The sequence below is a fragment of the Urocampus carinirostris genome, chromosome 4 (assembly GCF_059441175.1).
Source record: "Urocampus carinirostris isolate Australia breed hairy pipefish chromosome 4, RoL_Ucar_1.0, whole genome shotgun sequence".
Classification (NCBI taxonomy): domain Eukaryota; kingdom Metazoa; phylum Chordata; class Actinopteri; order Syngnathiformes; family Syngnathidae; genus Urocampus; species Urocampus carinirostris.
The window spans coordinates 37,657,478-37,679,621 of record NC_142352.1 but is presented as its reverse complement, the minus strand read 5'-3'; the positions used below and the strand labels follow the sequence as shown (position 1 = coordinate 37,679,621).

Genomic DNA, 22,144 nt, shown 5'->3' with positions numbered 1-22,144 from the left:
CTTTTGGTTTAGCCAATCAGATTCCGAGTGTGCAGCGGCATCCAGAAATGCAGGACTCAGAGAACCAGGCAGGGGCTGATTTTGGCGCAAATCCCATTTATTTCGCTTGAATCCTTACAATTAAAATAGGAGTTCACTTCCAAGAGCTGTCTCACAGAGCCGGTTTGTTTGCGAACAACACATCTAATTCAGTTTGGAGCTGCAGCTGAAGGCCTAGGTGTGAAATGCACAACCTGCCACCAATAAAGCATAATACTGAAAAACTATGGTAAGCTGTCTTAGAACAGGAAGTCCAGCTCAAGAGTCAAACTTTGTTCGGGTTTGATATTTTTTGCATGAACTGCGTGGCTCGCCACTGCAAAATGGATATGGAGTGTCTCGGGTAAGTGTTAATTTGCAAACTAACAAGATATGACATAAGAAATATGAAGGGGCTCACCACTCCCACAAATTGGTGTACAGGTTTTCTTCTATTTCTAATTGTATGGCTATTTTAAGCAGCTTTTGGTGGTATGCTTCAATGCAAGTATTTACAGCAAAGCGCTACTTGTGGAGTGTCCCTAATCCAGGAGGGAAAGTGAATTACTTTCTAAATGAAGTAACTAGTGAGGGTAACTAACTACTTTTCTCAGTAAAGCGTCCAACACTGGTTGTAAGAATGACACCAAATCCTCAACTGTTATTCTCGAGCACCATTAATCTGAAGTGAAGCAGTTTTGCCCACAGATGGCGCGCATGGCACTCCAACGAACGCACCCACCAACACATTTTTCCCTAGATCATTCAAATAAGGACCGATTAATGGACCTATCAACAATCTCAGCTCAGGATAATGATAACGGACGTAATCATCCGTGTTTATACACGCAAGTGTGAGTGGATGGAGACTCGGACGAGGGGCTTCCCGTGCACAGCAGCGCCGCGATAAAAGGCTTCCTGTAGCGCGCATTACCGTCGAGAGGCGCCGAGAGACGCTCCATCATAGTCAGGCTCCGACATGGCGCAAGATGGGGCACAAATGAGCCAAGAAACCGAGTGCATGATCGAGAAAGACACGGGTAAGAAACCGGCAGGCGGGGAACCTTCCGGAAATGTGAAAGAGATGCGGGCGGTGATGTTATCGGGATTTGGAGGGCTCAACAAACTCCGGGTGACTAAGAAGCTGATGCCCGAGCCTCAACCCGGGGAAGTAAAGATTCGTGTTAAAGCATGGTAAATATCGTGTTTTTATTACTACATTATCCCCATTATTGAACAGGTTTCAAGCGAAAAAATGCTCAACACTACACATGCCTGTTACCACTGGAAGCCACAGGTCTTTTATCCTTAATTGTGTCTCCTAACAGAGACTAAGGGTGGGTGGATCGATCAAAATATCGATATTATTGATACTTAGCGAGTACTTAGATTTTATCAAAACTAATTTCTTAAAGGTGCTGTCCAGAATTTGAAAATGTGTCACTCTTTCCAGGCTTAAAATCAAGATTGCAGCCTCAGTCAGATGATTCATGAGTACGTGCATACCTTGAAGGGAAAGTATGGCTCGCGAGCCAGGTGTGGCTCTTTTCATGAATGCATTTAGGCCGGGAGTGCAACACCATGTTTCTACCACTATCAGCAGGAGCGTCGTTGCACTTATTTCATCCATCCATTATCTGCACCGCTTATCCTCAGTAGGGTCGCGGGGGTGCTGGAGCCAATCCCAGCTGTCTTCAGGCAGTGGGCAGGGTGACACCCTGAACTGGTTGCCAGCCAGTCGCAGGGCACACAGGGACAGTCAATTAGCTCGCTCATTCACACCTAGGGACATTTTGGACCGGCCAATTCACCTGACAAGCATGTTTTTGGGAATAAGGGAGGAAACCGGAGTGCACGGAGGAAACCCACACAAGCACGGGGAGAACATGCAAAGTCCACACAGGAGGTTCGATCTCATGACCTCAGAACTGTGCCGCACCCGCGTTAACCACTGTGCCGCCGTGCTGCCGCACTTATTTCACTCTGGTCTTAAAAAATGTCATTAGGATATTATTTTTGCCAATGAGAAGCATCAGAGTACACAGGCGTGTAACGTCTGCCTTCTACCAATACCCGGATATTTGTAGTCAGTGTAGTCAGTGCAAGTTATAAAAAAATGACAACTGATCAACAATGCGCATGTGGACTTTTAAGACGAGTATTTATAGATTTCAAATATGTCCAAGATTCGCATCTATGAAACCAAAAGGGGGATGAATAATGACCACTCGATTCTCAAAGGTTTGTCATGTGATCACCTCACATGACCAAAGGTAAATAGATTGTTTTTTTCTCGTATGTTGGCTTTCATGACACTTTTCCAAAAGAAATCTGCTTGCACCTTGTTTTGAAACTAATTTTTCTGACAAAATGACATTCAAAATGAATCACAATGATTTTAAGTAACTGTAGGAAGGAGACACATTTTAGTGGGATATTTGTTGTTGTGGGACACAGGCTATAGTATTATAGTAATTTCACATACTTAATGAAATCCTATAACGTCACACACTGAAATAAAATGCACTGAAGAATTAGATTTTCTCTAGAGATCAGGTTTGGCGTCTTTGTGTAAATTTGTCATTACAGTGTGGCTCTCACTGAAAAGAAAAATCGAAATATATTGCTGTTATCGCTCTTTGAGACAAAAACGTTTCTGACCCTTTCTCTTAGGCACTTTTATAAACTTTTCGTTTTTATACTTTTGGGGGTTTTGGTTGCCGTTTCGACTGTATTAGGAACAAGACTTGTCTTACTTTTACCACTTTCTTGCTACGCTCACAAAAACTGTGCTGAAAAGCATAAAGTCACTCTCCAACTTCCCCCTTTGCTCCCTCTTTCCTTCTACCTAATGTGTTGCGTGTCCTGGAACCACATTGGTAAAAGTAAACTAGAAGAAGACAGACGCATTAGAAAAATAATATAAAGGCTCTTTGAACTCAGTTGAGCACTGTTAACACATACATAATACAAAATAGATTCTATTTTCAACTTTTTAAGGACAGCTCAAACTACACACCCCACCTTTAAGCTTGTTAGTGTCATCCCATTTTAACTATCCATGTAATAATGTTGTTAGTGTGTCCTAAGATGATACATACATTCCGACTTTCAAATTCGATCCATCCATCCATGCATCTATCAATCTATCCCTTTACAAAGACACATTTGTTCATCGCAGGAATTGATTCTCCTATTCATGGTACTTTTCAGTGGTTTAAACTTCCTGGATTTGATGGTACGTCAGGGGACTATCGATAGTCCTCCTAAACCACCTCTTGTACCCGGCTTCGAATGTTGTGGGATTGTGGAGTCCGTGGGTGAAAACACTGAAAGATTTGAGGTAGGTCAACTTTGATTCACGCTCGAACTAGTATACTAATCTTTTTTTACGGTGAGAGTATCGAGTGGAAGAAGAGAAGTAAGGTCAGTTGCAGTTGGGAACTTAATTGCTTGCTGTATTGATGACATACTGTAGATACCAAACCTGCTCGAAGTATCTTTAATGTATATACATGGTATGAAGGTGGAAAACATGAAATGATTTGAAATATCATTTAGCACCTATTAGGGTTGTGTCACGAACTTGCTAGTGATGATGCGGTAGCGCAATGCAGATGCACAGATTAGTACAATTGAAAGGTAGTCTTTTATTAGGGAAGGGTTTGATACATGGGAAGGTGGGCAGCGAGGCAACAATATCCAGAATACCAGAAGCAAAAAAAAGTAGTCCAACAGACAGACAAAAGGTTTTGTAGATCCAGTGAGTTGGAGTAGCTATATCAGCAGTCCAATAGTTCCGTAGATGGTTCAGGTGGTCAGAAAGGGGTTCGGCACACTGAATAGACAATATGAAATGTGATGAGAAAAACAACAAACTATTAAGAACCAAGGGGACACACTACTGAAAAAGGAAAGAGAAAGAGTCGTGATAGGAGGAAAAAACACAGCGAAATATGCGAAATAAGACAACACCTGTGGGGAGAAAAATAAAACCCGGAAGTAAGTGATCAAACAAGAGCAGGATTGTAACAGAATCAGAGAGTACCATACCAGGTGTCTTCTCTAGTTCCCAAAGTAGCATTTTTCAGCATCAGTGCTAACAATGGTAGCCGACACATGTATTGACTTTCTCTACTGACGATTAAACAATCAGGAACCTAAAATTAAATGAACCATAAATTGCCATGAAATACTTATTACTATTAAGTTATTACTATTAAATAATATTATGTACTGAGCAGTATTTGCAGATTGGTTTGAAGAGATTTGGTACATTGAAAATATAGTCATGTAAAGACTATAGTGATTACGGATGATCTGGAAAATTTTCCAAGCAACCTTGCATGGCTTTTGCATTCTGCGATAACAAGGTGAGTTGAAGTGGCCATGCCAGCAAAAAGTAAAAGATTGACTTGATGATGAAATGAAAGAGAACCGCTTTGTGATTTTCTGCATGCCGTTCATGCAATCACAGCTAGTGTTGGGCACGTTACTGAAAAATAGTAATTAGTTACAGTTACTAGTTACTTCATTTAAAAAAGTAACTCAGTTACCTCTCAGATTCACGGTTTACAGATCCCTTATCGGCAAGGGTGATAGGGTCACCACTTATGACACCAAAAAGTAGTGTGTTACTCTGAAAGTATCTATCTAGTTACAAATAAATGCACTGTATACACTCACATTTAAGCCGAACGCCTAAAACTTCTTTAAGATAACCACATAATCATTGAAATAGAAGAAAAACTGTACACAACCTTTGAACGTGCCAAATCTCTCATATTTCTTGTCTTATGCAATCTTGAGCACTTGCAAATGAACACATAAACGAAACACTCCGTATCCATTTTTCTTTTGGCTTCAAACAACTCAAAGATTTCTTCTCTATTTCTTGGTATTGTCCAGGATGTTTTCTGATTTTCTCCAGGCACGGTGTATCACAAAAATATTTTTACAAATAAAACGACCAAATTTCAGCATACTTTACCGTAAATTCTCTGCTTATGTTTGCCTTCATGATTTCCGGTTGGTTTGTTGTTTCTGTAACAGCCACGTCCCCTTCCAACGCGCTCCCTACCATTTGTTACTTGTGACATTCAACCAAATATGCGCATATATAGTGCCGTGAAGAAATGTCTGCCCCTTCCTCATTTCTGTGTTTTTTGCATACGTATCACTCGCGAAAGTTTCAGATCATCGAAACCCATTTGATTATCAAACAGAGGCAACCCAAAATAATACAAACCAGTGTTGAAATGTTTATTCTATTATTATTATATATTACTATTCCCTATTTGAATTACGTAGTATTTGCCTCCTGAACATTATAGTGAGTTGGGCCACCTTTAGCAGAGATAACAGAAATCAAACGTTTATGATAATTGGTAATGAGTCTTTTACAGCGCTGTAGAGGAATTTCGGCCCACTCTTCTTTGCAAAATTGTTTCAAATGTGACACATTGGTTTTCTAGCATCAACTGGCTGGTTAAGGTTACACCTCAGCATTGCAATTTGGTTTAAATCCGGACTTCAACTTGGCCACCCCATAATCCTCCTATTGTTTTTTTGGAGCAATTCAGAGGTGGACTAGCTGGTGGGTTTTGGATTGTTGTCTTGTTGTGCTTAAGTTTGAAGGCACAGTTAGATGACCAGATGTTCTCCTTCAGTATCTTCTGGTAAACACCAGAATTCATTATTTTGTCAACCGCAGCAAGTTGTCCTTGTCCTGAGGCAGCAAATCATCCCAAACCATCACCCCTCCACCACCATGCTTTACTCTTAGCATCATGTTGTTTTTATCAAATGCTTTGCCATTTTTTGCCAAAAGTAACGGTCTGCACACCTTCTAAAAAGTTGAGCTTTTGACTCGTCAATCCACAGAATGTTTCTCCATCCCACTCTTGGAGTAATCTTATATGGTCTAACACTCTTGGGAAGGTTTGCCACATTTCCCACTTTTCTCCATTTGTGGATAATGGCTCTGACAGTGGTTCGGTGGACCCCTACAGCTTTAGAAATGGCTTTGTGACCTTTTCCAAACTGATATACTGCAATCCCTCTTTTGCTAATTTCTCCTAGATTTTTTGGGGGATTGTGGCATGCCAATTTTGTAGGCCACTTCACTTTTTCTAACAGATTCAATTTGAGTGATTTCTTGATTCAACACAGGTTGTGGCAATCAACTTTGGCTGTTGTCTGTGTAATTAAACACTTTCCCAAAACTGTGGTTAGACACAGTTACTTTGTGATATAACAACAGGGCGCACCCTTCAGGGTATGTTGGCAGATCGAGGGTTTAATGCAACAACGTGAGTGATGCAGGAGTATTCAGCAATCAGAGGACATGGTAACGCACCATGAATTAAAGATAATTGAGTTACTACATATTGTCAATGGGGCGTTAAAGTGATCAAAGTTATTGCATTCCAGGAACCTTTGTAACGTGATAACCACAAAACGGCTTACAGCTAACACCGAGGCTTTCTAAAGTGTCTACAACAGCAGATTACCCAAAGGGAACATATTTTGGGGTTATATGCAAAACTAGCTCGCTGACTGCTCATCCCAATCGTTCCATATAACCGTTGATGTGAACAAAAGAGCTCAAATTGTGCTAGCAAAGTGGGTCACTGTTTGCAGCTCAAAGAATACAAACGTTCACAAATGAGTTTGACAGTTCTCAGTTTGTAAAAGCACTGTGTAATATTTGACCACTTGATCTTGCTGTATTGTGTGGTGCTGCAACCAAAAAACGAGTGCTACAAAGCAGAAAGAAGAATACAAATTATGGGTACTTAGAATGACCAAAAATGCACAATTTTTTTGCCCATTCTTTTATAGGTTTTCGTTTTTTGGGAGTACTCTTAGCAACAAAATGGCGGACTATCATGTCAGGTCCCTCTAAAAGAGCCAAATGTAATGTAAAACACATACACAATTCTTGAACTACAAGTATTAAAAGAATGCACGTTTATCTCATCTCATCTCATCAGCCGTACCGCTTATCCTCATTAGGGTCGCGGGGGGGCTGGAGCCCATCCCAGCCATCTCCGGGCAGTGGGCAGGGGACACCCTGAATTGGTTGCCAGCCAATTGCAGGGCACACAGGGACAGACAACTCACTCGCTCATTCACACCTATGGACAATTTGGACCGGCCAATTCACCTGAAATGCATGTTTTTGGAATGTGGGAGGAAACCGGAGTGCCCGGAGGAAACCCACGCAAGCACGGGGAGAACATACAAACTCCGCACAGGAAGTCTGGAGCTGGATTTGAACCCACGACAGGTTCCCATGACATGAACTGTGCCGCACAAGCGCTAACCACTGCGCCGCCGTGCTGCCCCATGCACGTTTATATGATAGCTTATTATCCATCCATCCATTATCTTCACTGCTTATCCTCAGAGGGGTCACGGGGGTGCTGGAGCCCATCCCAGCCGTCTTCGGGCAGTGGGCAGGGGACACCCTGAACTGGTTGCCAGCCAGTCACAGGGCACACAGAGACAGACAACTCACTCGCTCATCCACACCTAGGGACAATTCGGACCGGCCAATTAACATGACAAGCATGGTGCCCGGAGAAAACCCACGCAAGCACGGGGAGAACATGCAAACTCCAAACAGGAAGGTTTGATCTTACAACCACAGAATTGTGCCGCACACGGGCTAACCACTGCGCCACTGTTCTGCATGATAGCTTATTATTCAAAAAAAAATTGACAACGCCATTATCGTTACTGACGGTCAAAAGCGGTGCAATACTTTGTCTCTTCTTGTGCGTAAGGAAGATAAACAGGACATCCTCCTCAGCCTTTTGGCATATTTATTCTCTAATAACACCCAAACCTGAACGAGGCTCTCAATCAACCTAACCTGCAGCCATCTACAATAACACAAAACAATGCGTGATGATGTCACACAATGGAAAACGTCCTACTGTAATATCACAAGTAAGAGCGCTATTAAATTTACAACATTGCATTTGGGAAAACAAGCGTAGGATTCTTTCTCAGTGGTTCCTGCATCTTTAAACACAAAATGTTCCAAAACTGCTGCTCTCTCTTCACTGAGAGAAGTTTTGTTAGCTTTAGCTAGAGAGAGGGGGTGGATAAAGACGAAGGGTGTGAGAGACTGTTTACTTTTGTTGTGAACAAAGCTTTTGAAATGGAGTTGCCTATTTCTTTTAGTCCCGTTGTCTCAGGCTGTAGGAATTTGATTTAATTTTTTTACACTGCAGTGTTGAAAGCACTTTATATTGTTGAACTGTATACTTTTTGTTGTGTAGAAAAACACTTGAAGTACAGTAGCGTATGTCTACTTGAGCAGTTGTCTGACTAGAGTTTTTGATTCACTCTATTGAGTGAAACTCACTTTATATTGTTTCACAATTGAAATTTGTTGTGAGCAAAATACTTGAAGTACAGTAGGCGATGTCTACTTGACCATTGGTCTCAAGTTTTGAGAGCTAGATTTAATTTATTAAACTCACTTTATATCGTTAACTGTTATTTTGTTGTCGTTCAAGTGAAGGATAAAATTTGATTAAATTATTTTACACTGCAGTGTTAAACGCATTTTATATTGTTGAACTGTTTACTTTTTGTTGTGTAGAAAAACACTTGAAGTACAGTAACATATGTCTACTTGAGCAGTTGTCTGACTAGAGTTTTTGATTCATTCTATTGAGTGAAACTCACTGAAATTTGTTGTGAGCAAAATACTTGAAGTACAGAAGGCGATGTCTACTTGACCAATGGTCTCAAGTTTTGAGAGGTAGATTTAATTTATTAAACTCAGTTTATATTGTTTACTGTTATTTTGTTGTTGTTCAAGTGATGGATAAATTGGTTACTGGTAGGGTGCAATAAATATTACAAGGTTCTTAAACACTTTTCTGTCCTTCTCTATCCAACTATTATTATTTCATTTACTTCAACTTCTTTTTAAAGTAATGTAAATAGCTACGTTCCCTGGTAACTAATTATTTTTACTATAGAAAAATTCAGTTACTAACTCAGTTACTTTTTTAGAAGAAGTAGTGAGATACTATAATTACTTTTTTGGGGTAACGTGCCCAACGCTGTCAATAATACACAATGTCCTTTTTTCAATACATGATGCGTCTAGCAACAATTTGGGATTCTCTGTTGCCATGTCTTTCTGTAATTTTATTTTCCAGATAGGAGACAGAGTCATGGCTTTCACCAACTACAATGCATGGGCTGAAGTTGTTTGCACACCAGAGGAGTTAGTTCACAAGATGCCTGATGAGATGACTTTTGCAGAAGCAGCTGCATTCGCACTCAACTACGTCACTGCCTACTTGATGCTTTTTGAGGTGGCCAAACTCAGAGAGGGAATGTCAGTGCTGGTGCACTCAGCTGGGGGAGCTGTTGTAAGTTTTAATGGCTGCTACAAAATGTTGCATTAGCTTGATGCATCGGTATTTGATACTATTATTAGGTACTTAAGAACTGCAAATGCTAAGTTTATTGTTTATTAGACACTCAAAGTAAGAATAAAAGACATCAATGAATTTTCAACTTGCATAGAAAACAGCAGACTTTACGATAGTGATAGGACTTTTTATAGTCCGGTCTCTTTCGGCTCAGTTCACTAAAAAGAGCGGGCTCTTTCGGCTCACTAACATCTCTTCAGATTACCTTTTGTTGCTTTAATCTACAAATTACCAATCATTGTGTAACATTATTCACTAAATGACTTAAGAAGGGGGTAATAAAGCCCCCAAAAGCAAAAAAGACAAAATGATAAAAGACACATAAAATAATTAAAATAAAATAAAAAAAGGAAAAAGAGAAAAAAGAACAGTAGAAGGAGATAGCAAGAAAAGGTGCTGTAAAAAGCTAAGGGGAAAGAAACAAAAGAAGAAGAAAAAGAAAAAAGGGAAAAAGAGAGGGAAAAAAGAAGAACTATTGCCTATCACACCTCTGCCAATTTGTTTAAAACAGCTACCTGTCTAACTTGTGACACTGCCCCTTTAAAAGAGGCAGAGCTTGGGCCGCACACCTCTTGTAACACAGGACAGTGGAGAGAGAGCAGCTAAGTTCTCCAGCCTGGAGTCCAAACCTGAGAACCTCGACTTCATGTCACAAAATATTACCTTGCTATGTTTTCAGGCGATAACCAGTATCCCGTCTATGTACAACGCAATAGAATTGAGAGGCTGGCAGTGAAACCCGTCACTTCCCGCCCATGAACCTATGCTGGCTGATCTTCCCTCTCGTCTCATAGTTGCACCCCTAGTTGAAATGTAATAATTATTCTACACATTTTTACAGCATTGGAAAACGTTATGTCATGTTTGTCCTGCTATAGAAACCATATTAAAACCAAAAAATAGATTAACCTAATCTATATTTTTTAATTTGTAAAAATTTGGGGGAAAAAAACAGAGAGCTTCACTGCAGTGCTAAAGAACCATATGTGGCTCCTGAACCGACCCTCAAACTAGCACCATTGTACCCAACGCACAGTACATCTGAGTTAGAGGTAAGATCAGGCCTGAAAATTTCAGCCCGACCCAACCCGAGTCGCTGGTATATGAACCTGAATTTGCCCAAATTTGACAGAACTTGATTCGGTAACTGAGTCCGGAATAAACCCGAATCATTATTTCACCACCAAAGTAAATAGGAAGCTTTACTTTGGCTATGCGTACTTCAGCGCTAAACTGTGTGTTTTGTCTGAATTACGCAGCTTGAGGTTTAATTGTGACTGAGTCTCTCAAATCAAGTGTGCACTGCAGGTGCAGTGCCATAATGAACTTTTCTGCGCTGGAGTGTGGGTTTTGGAAAAGTGAAAGTGAAAACTGGACAAATTGGCACTGAAAAAAAAGTCTTATGCTGCAGTTTACATGCTGCAAATAGTGTAAGATTTGTCCCAAAAGCAGAAAGAAAGTTTGTAAAGCTTGTAAGCTTTTGACAAGAAGCGGAAATTACATCTGATGTGAGGGAGGCGGGAGGAGGAAGTGGCGCATCGTTTACTCCAACACAGAGGATGAAAATTTTTTGGGATTAAGTCATTTGAAATTAAACTGATACGCATGTTTTTTTAATCTAAATAATTACTTAAGTAAAAGTAAGTGCATGGTGTGCAGATCCTCCACGAAGGGGAAAAAAACAAATGTCGACATTTTAAGCCCAAACCCGGGCCGGATTTCGGGCTGTTCTGGCCGGGTTCACCTCTAATCTGCATGTTCTTGTCATACTTAACACAGATGGATATTACGCGTTACTAGAATGATGGTTAATTACAAAGCCACTGTAGAGTTTGAATGGACGCTACAACTAAGATGCATTTAAGGAATTCACCACATCATAACAAGGCTAAATGCTTTTTTTTAATGCATTTTTGCAGTCTAGTCTTTTGTGCATTTAACACTCGGGCAGGTGTTGATGTTGACAACTCCACATCATTGTTCTCTTCAGGGTCAAGCTGTGGCTCAGCTGTGCTCCACTCTATCTAACGTCACCGTCTTTGGGATCGCCTCAGGTTTCAAACATTCTGCTATCAGAGATTCTGTGACTCATCTCTTTGACAGAACTGCCGATTACGTACAAGAAGTCAGAAAGTAAGCATGATTTATAACCGGGATTTCAAACTCAGTCTGGCTCTGGGGCCGTATGCGGACTTTCGGCCCTAGGCCGGCTCGATCAGTAAAAGAATGTCAATTCCAAATTTTCAGTCAACCATAGTTTTTCAGAATTATACTTTATCATTCAGCCTACTTTAGTAGAAAACCGTACATATTATAACCACGGGTGACAAGGGATCTTTTCTAAGCATAATTTATACCTGCGAACACTACCGTTTTACACCTTAGAATACCGCTTCCTTCCCCTTAAAAACGCCTCCCGCTTTCTTCAAATTTAAACAGAAAACGAAAATAAAATCGTGATTCGAGAGTAGTATTTTGGTCTATGGCTGCTTTATTTTATTTTGCTTTATCTTTGTGCGTAAATAAACCACTCCAACAATCACATTAGATTTCCGCTTGATAAAAGTTTGCCACTTTGGGTTTTAACCAAGCACATGTTTTTTTTATTAGTATTCTTGAGACGAATTGTGTTTTGCGCTTAGAAATAGATTGTGCCATAAAACTTACAGCTTTTTATAGTCATATTGACGGCATGTATGCATTTATTCACAAACAGTAGGGAAATATATTTTCATGGTTGGCATCGAATGTGTTAACTGATTCATTTTAACAGTTGAGTGGATGCAGAATTTCAACTAAACCAACTCACCAATCTTGACAAACCTAACACTACCCCTAGCAATCGGAGTGAGAATTTGGTTTTCATTTATTTAAAAAAACTAATAACTTTTGATATAAATTACATAGGGAATTACTTCTTTTTTGACACACTCAGAAATGTATGGCGACCAGATCAAATCATGTGTCGTATGTTTGACGATTGATTTAGAAAATTCCCATCAAAACCCTGCTGTTCACCGCTTATTGTGAAAAACGGACTTCTCAGAGCGAGGTTCACCTGTCGAGGGCTTTGTCGTCATGGTCCCCATGGCAACAGAAGACTAATCCCCTGTGCCTCACTGGAGGTCTGCAACTGAGCCAATCATGGTTGATTCAGGAGAATCTGGATTTTAAAATTGGGGGCCTTATTTCCCAGCTTGTTTTACTTCTCAAACGTTTAGTAAGAACCTATTTTTCCCAATGTATGTTTATAGAATTTGTACTAATATACAGGTCTAGGGCACCATGGACTATTGATTCATGCTTGCTGCCTGAACACAGAGTAGTCGTGGATTAATATGAATTTCATCCCCTAGCACCAGACATTCCACTTAGGATCAAGACCAAAGCACAATTACATGAGTGATTTACAAAAGGTTATCACAAGACCAACAGGCAATGGGTCCGAATTATGTCTCTTTGAGAATGGCATGCCTGTCATTTCTTATCGGCTCACTTTTAATCACATACTTGTGTTTTTAAGTCCGTTGGAGAAAATGAAGTGTAATTAAATGATGGAACCTAATTGTTGAAGATCACAGGAAATCAACCCTGATACCCAGGTATTCCGAAAGTGTGGCCCACTAGTAGACAAGGACTTTGGTAAATGACAAAAGATATATTTGACTATTAAATTCAATACACTGCATTCAATAGAAATGGGCAATACTGGGAATTTTGGTATCAATCTGATGCAAGTAAATACAGGCTATTATCATTCGACACCGATCTTATACCCATATTTTAGTTTGGAAAGGTCAAGTCAAGTCAAGTCATTTTTATTTGTATAGCCCTAAATCACAAAGAGTCTCAAAGGGCTTCACAGATTGTTACACTATATTACACAAACTATTTTCAACCGACAAGAGGAGTAGGTTATTCGTATGCAATGGAGTAGAAGTGAGTTTTAAGTTTAGATTTAAACATTTCCACTGAGGTTGCAGATCGGATCTCAGGGGGAAGAGCATTCCACAGCACCGGTGCCCGGATGGAGAACGCTCTCGAACCAGCAGAAGACTTCTTTGCTCTCGGGGTCATCAGAAGACCAGCACTCTCAGATCGTAGGCTTCGGACCGGGACATAGTGGCAGATCAGATCTGAAAGATAAGAGGGAGCAAGTCATGATCATTGAATAATAGAGACCCTCTCCCCTTGAGTTTATAATTATGAAAACAGCAAGATTTTAGGGACTAAAATCTTCTTTTTTTTATTAAATAACTACAATGCAAACAGTTATGGTTGAAAAAAATATCTAAATATTTTTATCACAACTGTTTCAGAACAAAGGTCAAAAGAGCAGTAATGTAACAAAAATACAAATATAACTGTCACGGTTGCCCAATGCAGTATCCGGTATCGATCCGGTCTGTCCCGTCCGATATCTTGCTGCAGTATTGATACTGGATACTGGACAGGGCAGGACAGACACTGGAGCAAGATACCAGACAGACGGGATCATTACTGGAGCAAGATACCGGACAGGACGAGACAGACGGGATCGATACCAAATACACGAGCAGGATACCGGACAGAGTCAAAATCGAAGTCTTGCAAGTGCAGAAGTTTGTTGACGGACTGACAAGGAGTGAATGAGAGCACTGAGTTTAAATAGGCAACGAGCAGCAGCTGGCGCCAAACGGGCGGGCCCAAGTGAGGGCAATGGGCAACCGTGACAATGACAAAGTCAACCAGTTTACACAATATTTTGAAAATTAAGTCAAAATGCAAATACTGTAGCATAACCAATACTTTTAACAGTATAAAAAATACTATTAAAACAAGAACAAGAAGAAGTAACAAAGCCGCAATGTCACACGGATCCAAAGTGAACATTATACCATCCATTCCATATTGTTTTGAAAAAAAAGTCAAAATGCAAAGGCTTTCAACAGTTTAAAAAAAAAAAGTAGAATGTGGCTCAGGAGGTAGAGCGATCGTCTTGGGATCAAGAGATCTCAGTTTCGAATCCCGGCTCTTCCGTGTTACATGTCGAAGTGTCCTTGGGTAAGACACTGAACCCGTAATACCCCCAATAAGCAGGTTAGCGCCTTACATGGCTGCACGGCTGCTATTGGGAAATGTGAAGCACAATGTAAAACGCTTTGGGAAGTCTTGACTTGAAAAGCGCTATATAAATGCAGATTATTTCATAACATTTTATTACAAGAGCAAAAGTCCAAAAAGTAAAACAAATAAAAAAGTGATGAAAATACAAATACGCTATAACAATATCAACAAGATAACTTAAATATCTTCCATTGCACAGTATTTTGAAAATCAGTAGTGCAAATAAAGTGTAAAAACAATTGGAACAAATTTAAAAGTTATGTATAACCTTACAACCCAATAACACTGTTATTATTGTGATAGTTAAAATGGGAAAACTGTATAGAACCCAAGACAATAGTATTGATCTGATCCAAGTACACGCTCAGGATTAATAATATTGATATTTAGATCCATCCCACCACCCTTAGCATTTATTATTTAGGATTAGTTGGCTTTAAAACAACTGTCACGGTCTGACCCAAATTCAGGGAAGCAGGACCAAAGGCTGGGTGGGTTGCTTGAAAAAAGTTTGTATTCAAGGATTTTTACATTTGATTATAAAACCTAACAGTATTTATAGCAAAATAATGAACAAATTAGCAAACAAGTGGTTAAAAAAACAATTGACATTGTATCCAAGCCATGAAATGAATACAACATTTAAAAAAACAGACGTGGAAGACAAAATAGACAATGGAAGCCAAAGATAATGGCCCAAACGCTTCTGCTGTTGGCACAGTCCTGAAATAAATGTTTTTTGATTGCAGTCTGGTGCAGGTAATGAGGATAGGTGTGTGGGCCGTCTGCCTATTGGTGCCCTCTGGAAGATGTTTGTGTGCGAAATAATGAAGCATTGACCTTTTGTTAATTTTCTTTTATAAAGATCAGTACTCCATTGCCTTCCAATAATCATTTGCCTTGCTAATATTTTAGGATATCTCCTGATGGAGTGGACATCGTGTTAGACTGTCTATGTGGGGAAAACACAGGGAAAGGCCTCAGTCTGCTGAAGCCATTGGGAACGTACATCCTTTATGGTAAGACATGTACAAGAAATATTTCATTAATCATTCTACCCTAGGTTACCTTAATGCCCAGGACACACTACACGAAAACAGCCTGATTTAGTCCCAACGCATTTTTTAAAAGGAAACAATGTCAACTCTTTTGAACACTCCTTGTGCAGTGTGACACGATCAACGATTTCTAAGTTTGCGTCTGCGACGTTTTACAACATCTATGACTAAATTATGGCATGTAAGAATTTTTGTTGTCTTGTTCGGTAGTGTGACAACCATTTTTTTTTTTCAGTATTGACGTATAGGCCGTTATGAATAACGCCGTTACGTAACGGACGTAACTACGAGATGGCTCTTGGAAGTGAATGATGGGAACCGGCTCCCCACCAATCAACAGCTAGTTCCCTCCGAGACGCCTTTTGTCTCTTGTGATAGGTCAATTTACTCTTTGGGGGATTTTGTGTTGTTCGCTTAAAATTTGTTGAGGTTAACATTGTTTAGTATTTTATCTTATTTTGTAGATTTATAAATATTTAATTATGTTTTAAGAGTTTATGTGTTTAAATAAAAATATGAATTTCATCCTTTTTTGCTTCTTTTATCTCTCTTTTTCCTCTTGTTATTGTATTTTTTTCTTTCTTTTTTTCTTATTTTTGCCTTTTTTCCCTTTATTTTCCCCACTTTTTAAGTCATTCCATGCATAATGTTACATAATAATTGGTCAAGCAACAAAAACACCCTGATGAGCGTTTCAGTGAGCCGAGCTGAAAAAGCCGGTTGACTAAAATAGGTGGAATTCCCTTTTCTACAAGTAAACTCCAGTCAAAGACGTCACTGTTTTTTTGTATTTGCTCAGAAAATTCGTTGACATACAACTTCATTTAAAGTAACGGTAAACAGTTACTTTCACTATAAAGTATTTCAGCTACTAACATTGTTACCTTTTTTAAGAAGTAGCGAGTAACTATATCTAATTACCTTTTTAAAGTAACATACCCATCACGGCCTGTAGGAGCACGATAACAAATATTAAAATTCGACACCAACAACTAGCGCCTTCTTTTTCAAAAGGACAACACTACCGTCATTTTATTTTACACTGAAAAGTACATTCTTAGAAAGAATTTAGCTCCAAAGTTCCAACATTTATACTCCTGTGTAATTATTGTCTGGAAAACTCGATATTTCCTGAAGTTGAAGCTACTGATGAAAGGATTAGCGAGGCAATTGCATGGAACAAAAACTGGGTTGACTGTCACCTGTCTAAATCTGAATAAATAATGCTCTACACATAAAACATAGCCGGATAATAGAATGTATTCTCAGTCACAGCTGAGCCTCTTATGGAACCCCTGTTAATCACTGTAATTCTTCTCAAACCTCATGAATTAGGAACACAATTACTAGTCAATTAACGATTAGTGCTTGTTGTATTACAAAGGCATGCTTGCGCGGATCCTAAATTGTAGAGGTGCCAATAGTTCAGACAGCCCCCTACCCCCACATCCCCCTTAGCCTTCATGCCTTACTTGTAATTGTCTATTCACCTCTGCCCATCCATTTGTACAACACCCACTCATCCTTTTATTTTTGCTTTCTCAGGCGCATCCAACATGGTAACTGGGGAGACAAAGAGTTTTTTCAGCTTTGCAAAATCTGTGAGTCATAAATTCCAACTTTGGTATGAAACGGATAGATCATTTAACATATAGTGCTTTGCAAAAGTAATGCCCACCCCAAGAACCTTTTGACATATTGCGATATTTCAGGCTTTAAATTTACAGATTAAAAAAATCTCTAAAATATTTTCTTAAAATCAAAAACATGTGAGGCACCATGTGAGAAGAAAACAATTTTTTCAACATTTTGTATTGAGCTAACATTTCAAAATTGAAAGGTGTTGAAAAATGATTGGCCCCCTTTGAGTTAACACTTGTACAACCTCCTTTTGCTGCGATCACTGCCAAGTATTTTTGGGTATGTCTCTATAATTTTTGCACATCTTGAAACCAAACAATTGACCTGTTTCTTAACGTATGATGGTGATCATTTGTCAGATCTTTCCACAGAAGCACTATAGGATGAGGTCTGGACTTTGACTCGGCCATTCTAACACTTTAACATTGTTGGTTCTAAACTATTCCATTGTAAGTTTTTATCACGTCTTTTGCTGACTCTAATAGATTTTCTGCAGGAATCGCCCTGTATTTGGCTTCCCATCAACTCTAACGATCCTTTCGGTCCATTCTAACCAAAGCAACCCCAGAGCATGATGCTGCCACCACCATGTTTGACGCTGGGGATGGTAATTTCAGGTGATGTGAAGTGTTACTCTTCGGCCCCAATGTATTGCCTAAAAAATTCAATTTTGGTCTCATCTGAACGGAAGACCTTATTGCAGATGTTATTTGTCTCCCATGTGGCTTCTTGAAAACGCCAAGCAGGCCTTTCAGAAAGGGCCTTCTTTTTGCCATGCCTACATAGCTTAATGACACACGTGTGCACTCTGTTTTTCAATGTTAGTCATTAAGATCGACCAGATCATTCAGAAGTCATAAGGGAACTTTTGGAGTCAGTTGGTTGAGCTGAGAGAACAGGGGGCCTACCTTTCCGTTTTTTCATTGTAAATATGATATAAAATGTTGTATATCTCACACGATTTTGAATGTCAGAAAATCTTTTCAGTTTTTTACCTTTAAGATTGAAGCCTGAAATGTGGCAATATGACAGCCAGTTTTTGGGGGGGCAATACTTTCGCTAAACACAAACTACACACTCAATTCTCAAATGACTGACATCTTTGACGACTATTTGTTCTTCTCAAGTGGTGGCAGGTTGAAAAGGTGAACCCGATTAAACTGTATGAAGAGAACAAAATCATGGCAGGATTTTCCTTGCCAAATCTCCTCTTCAGGCAAGGAGGACCCAGTTTGGTAAAATCGGCAATGGACAAACTATTGTTACTCTTCAAGCAGAAGAAAATCAAGCCAGCGGTGGATTCTCTTTGGGCTCTTGAGGAGGTAAGAGCCCTAATCAAATTGAAGAGGTCTGTCGTGAAACATCAATCCTCCATAATTGTGTTCAGGGTTGTGGCAGGAACAGAAGCCCATTAAATGAGGAATACACACTATATTGGTCCCGTGTCTGTTACCTGTGACCAGAACAGAAAATAAAAGTTGGCCATGTGAACCAAAAAAAAATAGTGGGGAAGATTCCACACACAACTGTTTAAATGCCAAGCCTTTGTAAAAAGCTTTAATATGGCTTAAAGTCACAATTTATCTGTTTCTTTCTCGCAATTTCATTTAAAGGTGGACTGCAAAACACATAGCATTAGTGGTTAGCATAGTTGCCTTTGAAGCAGTTGCCGTGGGTTTGATTTCCAGCTAAGGCTCCCTTATGGTAGTGATATTTTAAATTCATTTATTAATCAACAGCCATTGTATCGTATTTAACCTACATTTTCTGCCGTTTTAATTGCGATTTTTTTCCCAAAGCTGTATTGTGAATACACGGCGTTAGTGGTTAGCATGGCTGCTGGATTGGATTCGCAGCTAATGCAAGTTTATGGTTGTGCATTTTCATATTTAAGTCATAATCATACATCCATCCTTCTATCCACCCATCCATATTTTTCTGCTTATCCGAGTTCGGCTCGCGGGGCAGCAGCCTCAGCAGGGAAGCCCAAACCTCCATATTCCCAGCTTCTTCATCCAGCTTGTCCGACAGGATCCCGAGGTGTTTTCAGGTCAGCCTGGAGTGATAGTCTCTCCAAGGTGTCCTGGGTCTTCCCCGGGGCCTCCTGCTGGTGGGACATGCGTGGAAAACCTCCCGAGGCAGGCATCCAGGAGGCATACTTATCAGATGCCCGAACCACCTCAACTGGCTCCTCTCAATATGGAGGAGCAGCAGCTCTAAGCTGAGTCCTTCTCGAATCACTGAGATACTCACCTTTTCTCTAAGGGCCCGGTCACACAGCCGTTTGCGTCTGAATCACGGCCAGAAATTTCTGCCTGTGAAGCAGACGCTGTTGGACGCTTTGAGATCGCCATACAGTCGAGATACAGCAGTGCTTTACACGCGGTCGGAAATTCACACGCGGTTGGCAGCGCGAAAAAGTTTTGCGCTGCTCAAAACTTTAGGGCCTGATCACCAAGCCTTTCACGGGCGTATCGAGGCTGAATCACGGCCAGAAATTTCTGCCCGTGAAGCAGACGATGTTGGACGCTTTGAGATTGCCATATAGACGAGATACAGCAGTGCTTTACTCGCGGTCGGAAATTCACACGCGGTTGGCCGCGCGAAAAAGTTTTGCGCTGCTCAAAACTTTAGACCACGTGTTAACCGCGGACGGCACACGAGTTAATGACGCGGAAATGACGCGGAACGACGTGCTCTGGCCGCGGCCAGGGCGTGTTACACATGGGTAGGACGGGAAATTTCAGCGGGTAATCGTTGGTGGAGCATGGTAATAGCATGTTCTGCGCCTGTATCGCGGTGTTATTACGTGTAATTAGCGTGTTACACATGTGACGGTCAAACGCCTTTCTCCGCGTATATACAGCGTGATTTGCCGAGTACACGTCAGTTGTGCTCGAGACGTCAAGGGGTGAACATGGATCCCCGTCACCGTAGTGACCTCGTCTTAATCCATTTTTATTTCTTGACATTTCTTTTCATTTCATAACAAGATAATAAAATAAAAATGAAAAACTATTACAATAATAACATATTGGCTTCTTCGGTGCCATAGCTTGAAATCTTGATCTTCACGGGACTGTGTCTTGAGCGGTTATGATTTCTACAGCCCGGTGTTATGCCGAGAAATGCATCCCTGCCGAAATTTGCATCCCCTCTCTACTACAACCACTTTTACCTCGTTTTATCTCACTTTTAGGGAACGTAATGGCGAAGATGTAACCAAATCCCTTTCGTCTTGCATTTGTTGGGAATGTAATACAACATAAACCATTCCGTCTTTGTTTTTGTTGTGAACGTAATCGAACAGTAATGCACACCGTACATAAATCACTTTTGAGAACTGTTATGCACTCTACCGTAAAGCTTATTATGAAGAAATAAGCTTTATGGTAGAGTGCATAACAGTTTCAATACGAGCGATTTGAATAGAAAAAGGCAAAATAAACATGTTACCTGCTCAAAAGTGATGCATGTATGTATATGGCATGCATTACCGTTCGATTACATTCACAACAAATACAAAGACGGAATGGTTTAAGTTGTATTACATTCCCAACAAATGCAAGACGAAGTGGTTTTAGTTATATGTTCGCCATTAAATTCCCTAAAAGTGATATAAAAGTGAGATAAAACAAGGTAAAAGTGGTTGTAGTAGCGAGGGGATGCAAATCTCGGCAAGGATGCATTTCTTGGCATAACGCCGGCTCGGCAGCTTTTATACCCATGGTCCACACGAGAAAATGACGTGGAAATGACGCGATGAGGAAGCGGAACAGTCGCCGGCGTCTGTTTTGCGGGCATACCACCGATGAACAGCGGTTTGGCCAATTTTGCGCATTTTCCATCGCGGGCCACCACGGGCAAAAAAACCCCGCAAAATTTCACCCGCGATACAGACACAAACGGCTGTGTGACCGGCCCCTATGGGAGAGCCCAGCAACCCTGCCGAGTAAGCTCATTTTAGGTGCTTGTATCCGGGATTATGTTCTTTCAGTCATGACCCACACTTTATGACCATAGGACCTGGGTTCTAATCCCAGCTAATGCATTTTTGTGGTAGCGTATTTTCATATCATCAGTATTTGGAATCCTTAGGCTAAATAATTATGTATATGGCATTAGTGGTATAGCAATTAGCATAGCTACCTTCCAAGCAGTGGACCTTGGTTTGATTTTCAGCTAATGCAATTTTATGGTAGTGCATTATCCTATTTAAATCATAATTAACCATCAATACGATTGAACCCATGATTTTCCCACCATTTTAGTCACAATTTTCGGCTAAGTAACAGTGAGTATGGCATTCCTGGTATAGTGGTTAGCATAGCTGCCTTCCAAGCAATTGACCTGGGTTTGATTGCCAGCTAATTCAACTTTATGGTAGTGTATTATCCTATTTAAGTCATAATCAATCATCAAAATGATTGAACACATGATTTTCCCACCTTTTTATTCGCGATTTTTATGGTAAGAAACAATGAATATGGCATTAGTGGTATAGTGGTTAGCATAGTGGCCTTCCAAGCAGCTGACCTGTGTTCATTTCCCAGCTAATGCAACTTTATGGTAGTGGATTATCCTATTTAAATCATAATCAACCGGCAATACAATTGAACCCATGATTTTACCACCCTTTTAGTCACAATTTTCGGCTAAGTAACAGTGAGTATGGTATTCCTGGTATAGTGGTTAGCATAGCTGCCTTCCAAGCAGTTGACCTGAGTTCGACTTCCAGCTAATGAAACTTTATGGTAGTGTATTATCCTATTTAAATCAAAATCAACAGTCAATACTATTGAACCCATGATTTTCCCACCGTTTTATTCACAATTTTAGGCTGCGTAATAGTGAATA

At 40.2% G+C, this 22,144-nt stretch overlaps 1 protein-coding gene across 1 annotated transcript in view; it reads left to right on the top strand.

Moving 5' to 3' along the window:
• The first annotated feature begins 798 nt into the window (after positions 1–798).
• Positions 799–22,144, top strand: part of vat1l (vesicle amine transport 1-like) — a 44,557-nt gene continuing 23,211 nt past the window's right edge. The window contains exons 1-7 of the mRNA XM_088334451.1: positions 799–1,212; positions 3,232–3,361; positions 9,204–9,419; positions 11,473–11,615; positions 15,504–15,607; positions 17,192–17,247; positions 18,415–18,609. Of these exons, the coding sequence (XP_088190577.1) occupies positions 998–1,212; positions 3,232–3,361; positions 9,204–9,419; positions 11,473–11,615; positions 15,504–15,607; positions 17,192–17,247; positions 18,415–18,609 (1,059 nt within the window). The 5' untranslated portion in view covers positions 799–997. The remainder of the gene's footprint in view (positions 1,213–3,231; positions 3,362–9,203; positions 9,420–11,472; positions 11,616–15,503; positions 15,608–17,191; positions 17,248–18,414; positions 18,610–22,144) is intronic.